Here is a 4,925-nt window from a genome sequence, read left to right as displayed (position 1 = left end):
CCCCCCCCCCATCCAGCATCCAGGTCTCAATTTATCAGAGGCTGGCATGGAACTTTTCTCTCAAGTGCTGGGGTTGTTGGTGTAAACCACTACGCCTAGCTTCCTAGTGCTTCAAATGATCAAAAAGCTGGTCCATGCTGCCTGACCAACCCATCTGACTTTTTGCTTGGATTCTAAGTCCTTTGGAGAGGGGATGCTCTTTTTTTCTCCTAAAATGTATTTATTCATGTATTCTATGTATATGCGTACTGTCTTCATAACCATCAGAAGAGGGAGTCAGATCATGTTACAGATATTTCTGAACCAACTTGTAGTTGCTGGGAATTGAACTCAGGGCCTCTAGAAGAGCAGCCAGTGCTCTTAAACTCTGAGCCATTTCTCCAGCTTGGGAAACCCTTCTTAACCTCGAAGTATCTTTTGGCCTCCCACAATGACTGGGATGCCTTTTCTCTGTCTTGAACATGCAGGTCAAAGAGAGGAGCTAATTCTGATCCTCCCTGCTAGGCCCTGCTCCGTTAGCTCAGCTGTGCTCTCCACATTCCAAGTCTGGGATGATAGTGAAGCAGGATGTTGAGAGCTGAACTGGAGAGTGAACAGTTGGTATTTTCACCTGGTACAACTGTGCCACCTGTGTTGGGACAGTTGGTGATGCTTGCCTTGACTGATGATGCTATCCTTTGCAGGTACAGAGTTTGTAGTTGTTGAAGATGTGTCCTGCTTTGATACCAATGCCATTATTCTGAAAGGCACCACAGTGCTCACCTATAAGCCCCGCTTTGTTGATCGCCCCTTTTCAGGGAGTTTGTTTGGCATTGAGGTAAGTTTGTGTGTTGACCACAGCGTGACATGTTGGGCTCCAGAGCAAGCATCTGGAAAAGTGCCCGTTGCCTTCTGAATGCTTATCTTCCAGTGCCAGGAGCGGAGCTGAGGGCCTTGTGAACGCTGAGTCACGCATTTCACTATTGAGCTCCATCTCCACCCAGTTCCTTTTTATGTCAAACTGTTTGCTGGTCCTAATCTCCAGAGCTTCTGAGTCAATAGGACTGGGAAAAGACTCGAAACTCTTGTCTTTATAAATATGTTTGTGTGTGTATGTAATATATAACTATATGCTTATAACTATATACATACATATATATAATTATAAAGTACATGTAATGTGTTGTGTTTTGTAATTTATATGTGGATATATGTAGTGTATGTAAGTTATAAGTGTATATACATATATAAAATGCAGCATAATTTATATACACAGATATATGGTGCATCTATATGATTTTAATAGGTGTATATGTATATAATATATGACATAGTATATATGTAATTTATATGCAGATATATAGTATATAATTTATATGCGTACATATATAGTATATGTGATATACATATAAATTATGTTTATAATTTATATATATTATACACACATGATATATGTATATAATTTATATATAATATGGATATTCAGTATGTATAATAGATTGTATGTGTGTATATATATATATACATATATATATGTGTGTGTGTGTGTGTGTGTGTCTGTGTGTGTGTGTGTGTGTGTTTTGCTTTGTATTAAACCTAAGGCCTTGTGCATGGTAGGCAAGCATTCTATCAACTGAGGTAGGTTACATACCTGTTCAGCTCAGTCTTTTTCTGATTGTCCCAGTTGCTTAGGCTAGCCTTGAACTTTTGATTCTTCTGCTTTAGCCACTGGAGTAGTTGGGATTGCAGACCTGTGCCATCATATTCATCATGACCTCCTGAGCTCTTCTTAGGGAAACATCGTTCAGTAAAGGGCCTCTTGCTTTCTCCTTCAGTCTTACTCTCCTGTGTTCTCACCTCCAGTGCAAGGCTATGAACACACAGCACTTTTCCTTATACACCCTGCCTTCTCTGAATGTTAGTCAGGGAGACTTTCTTAGTTCTCACTCCCATTCGTACCTTGTTGGGTGGTCTGGCTCTGCATGTCTCATCTCCCCAAGCCAGGGTTTATGCAGTATTTCTTACCAATGCTGAAGAACATGTACCACAGGGCCCCTTAGCATATGCCAAGTTAACATCTTACACTGCATCTCCCCTATGATCTCTCATGGAAGATTTAGAAGTGAGATCCAGGGAGCCGGGCGTGGTGGCGCATGCCTTTAATCCCAGCACTCGGGAGGCAGAGGCAGGTGGATTTCTGAGTTCGAGGCCAGTCTGGTCTACAAAGTGAGTTCCAGGACAGCCAGGGCTAAACAGAGAAACCCTGTCTCGAAAAACCAAAAAAAAAAAAAAAAGAAGTGAGATCCAGTTGGGGATTGATTAATGGATTGCCAGATACATTTGGTTTTGTGTAGTCTCTGCAGGAAAAAGGAAAATGAATATTTTTCCTCTAAAGTCTTAGAAAAACTTTATTACAGGTTTGCACAGCTGAATCAGAGGTCCTGCTTGACCTGAATTCTCTTTCCTTACACTGAGTATAGACCTGTGAGGAGCCATGACCCTGGGATAAGGCAGGCCTGCTTAGAAAAGGCGGCAAGGGTTTTATATGGTATTCATTCCTTCACAAATATATGATCTATAGTACTGCTCTGGAGAGTCATGTGTGACCTAAAGAACCATGTCTCTGACATTGATATGATTGTTATGGAGGAAGAAATTTGTATCTGAGTACCCTTTGTCACCAGGATATGTCATATACAATATTAAGCATCATTCACTCTGTCTCTTAAGTTTCGAGACAACAGAGGGGACAAGGCAGAAACCATCTCTGGGGGATGCTCTTAACTCAGGGATCTTAGTGCACGTTCCTTTCTCCATGTAGTGGAATGTTTGCTCAGTCTCTTGCTGCTTCTAATAGAACTTTGAGTTTCTTCCAATCGGTTACTCTTTTCATATATGGTCCTCCCTTGGGGTTCAGATCTAGCTGAGTAAAATGGGGGTGGGGCGTGATCCGCTCCCTGACCACTTGCTTCTGTAAGGTGAAGAAAGCTCAATTTGGGACAAGGAGCTGTATGCTCAGATGTTGGAGTTGACCATGGACTTGCAGGTCATCTGCTTTCTAGGTCATGACAAGGCTAGCCTTGAGGCATTGTGGTGATTGATTAAGGAACAGTTAGTACTGTTGAGCTTTGTGTAGCTGAAGTTCCCCAAAGAGTAAAAGGAAAATGTAACTTTCCTGTCTCAACGTCTCAGTAAAACGAAGTGGCAAAATATTGGAGATGCCTCATGAAGATGGAGGCTTGTTGGCAGATGAGAAGCTTCAAATGGATGGTCTCTACTTCTCTCCATGCTCCTTTTGAACACTACAGTAATTTGGCCTCAGTGGGAGCCCTCTCCCCACTTCCTTCTGTCTGTCCTGAGGTATATTTGTTAGCATTGTAGAATATTTCATGCATGCAGAGTATGAGGTCTAATGAGGGCTCCTGTGTACTTTCCCTTCAACTTCAATAATGAATACTCTTTAAAATAAGCAAATTCTGAAAGGAGGGGAAATTCCTGTAAAATATATAATTTCTGTTGCTTTTGGTGTGTTCTATCTTGTCTTTAAAAGAAAGTCATCATCGTCATTGTCATCGTCATCATCGTCATTGTCATCGTCATCATCATCATTTCGTTCACTTGAAAATAGGGTTTCACTATTGGTTTATAGTCCATGTGGCTCAGCTTTCCAAGTGTTAGGATTACAGGCAAGCGTCTCCATACCTAGCTTTGTAATATTTTGATCGGGCTGTATTCTTATGTTACCTGTGGTGTGCTGATCTTAGTAGAGATTAAAGGCATGCTCCATCACACTCTTCTATAGAGTCTTTTCAAACGTGTGATCCTCCTGCCTCAGTCTCTCAAGGGCTGAGGTCAGTGTGTCACGTGGGCTCTGGCTTTTGTGTCACGTGGACTCTGGCTTTTCACTCCCTTCTTTAGGTGACTAAGCTGCTTCACCAAGTAGATGTGGTGCAACCTTGGTTGCTCTTTCTTTTTCCCTATTTAACTATTAAAATTGTTTGTGAAATTTTCTATAGTTTGTATTATTTTCTTAGGCTAGTTTCTAGAGAGAAGTGGGATTCTTGAATCAAAGGGCAGGAGAGTAAGTTGTTGTGGATAAATGGAAACACTGTCCTGCAGGTGAACCACTGAACCTACTCTTGGCCACAGGCTCCAGTGGCAGCCCCAGATCTTTACAGTGTTTGCTTCAGTAGCTGATTCTGGTCCTATGAGAGCAGCTGATTGCTCCTGAGATAGCCCAGTGGAACTGCTAAACTCTAGAGCCTCCCAAGGCGAGCTATAATCTTTGTTGTATTATGTTTCATTTTCAGGTGTTTTCATGCCGACTAGGGAATGAGCAGGACACTGCTCTTTCAATTGTGGATCCCGTTCAAATTCAAGTGGAGCTGGTAGGGAACTCTTCTTACCAAAATAGTTCTGGACTAATGGATGCGTTCAACAGTGAAGACTTCCCACCCATTCTAGAGGTAATGCTGAGCCAGGTCCAATCCATGGATGCACCATAGGTTCCCTGTGCAGGCACTTAGTCTGGCACCATTGTGGGTACCTCAGCAGATGCAAAATAATTGTGATGTCATCTAGGATCTTACTGTATGGACAAGGATAGAAGACTCTTTAAATTGCTAGTATCATTTTGAATTTCTGTAAAAGTTGACAGAAAGCATAAAGCAATATAGGTAGGAATATCCCTTGTGCGTAGAGTGCTGCAGGATTGAGGAGTCCAGGGGCAGATGGGATATAAGCCAGCGGAGAAGAAGAGCATTCCAGGTCCAGAAGCCAAGTTAGGGCAGAAGCAGGTCTCACCCACCGGGACTGAGAGGCATTCAGGGAAGTGGCAACTGAAGCTGAAGCCAGACAAGGGAGAGTTAAGACTCTGGTGTTCTTCATATTGCTTTCTTTTAAAGATTTTATTTCATTTGTGTGTGTGTGTGTGTGTGTGTGTGTGT

The 4,925-nt window shown here is 42.2% G+C and overlaps 1 protein-coding gene across 4 annotated transcripts in view; it reads left to right on the top strand.

Moving 5' to 3' along the window:
* The window catches only part of Vps13d (vacuolar protein sorting 13 homolog D), a 227,041-nt gene that overhangs the window by 74,621 nt on the left and 147,495 nt on the right, over positions 1-4,925 (top strand). For all 4 annotated transcript variants that reach the window (XM_029539692.1, XM_029539694.1, XM_021201317.2 and 1 more), the window contains exons 32-33: positions 684-817; positions 4,290-4,445. In XM_029539692.1, coding sequence (XP_029395552.1) covers positions 684-817; positions 4,290-4,445 — 290 coding nt within the window. The remainder of the gene's footprint in view (positions 1-683; positions 818-4,289; positions 4,446-4,925) is intronic.

The sequence above is a fragment of the Mus pahari genome, chromosome 6 (genome assembly GCF_900095145.1).
Source record: "Mus pahari chromosome 6, PAHARI_EIJ_v1.1, whole genome shotgun sequence".
In the NCBI taxonomy this organism is placed as follows: domain Eukaryota; kingdom Metazoa; phylum Chordata; class Mammalia; order Rodentia; family Muridae; genus Mus; species Mus pahari.
The sequence above is the reverse complement of the archived record's forward strand: the minus strand, read 5'-3'. Positions and strand labels throughout refer to the sequence as shown.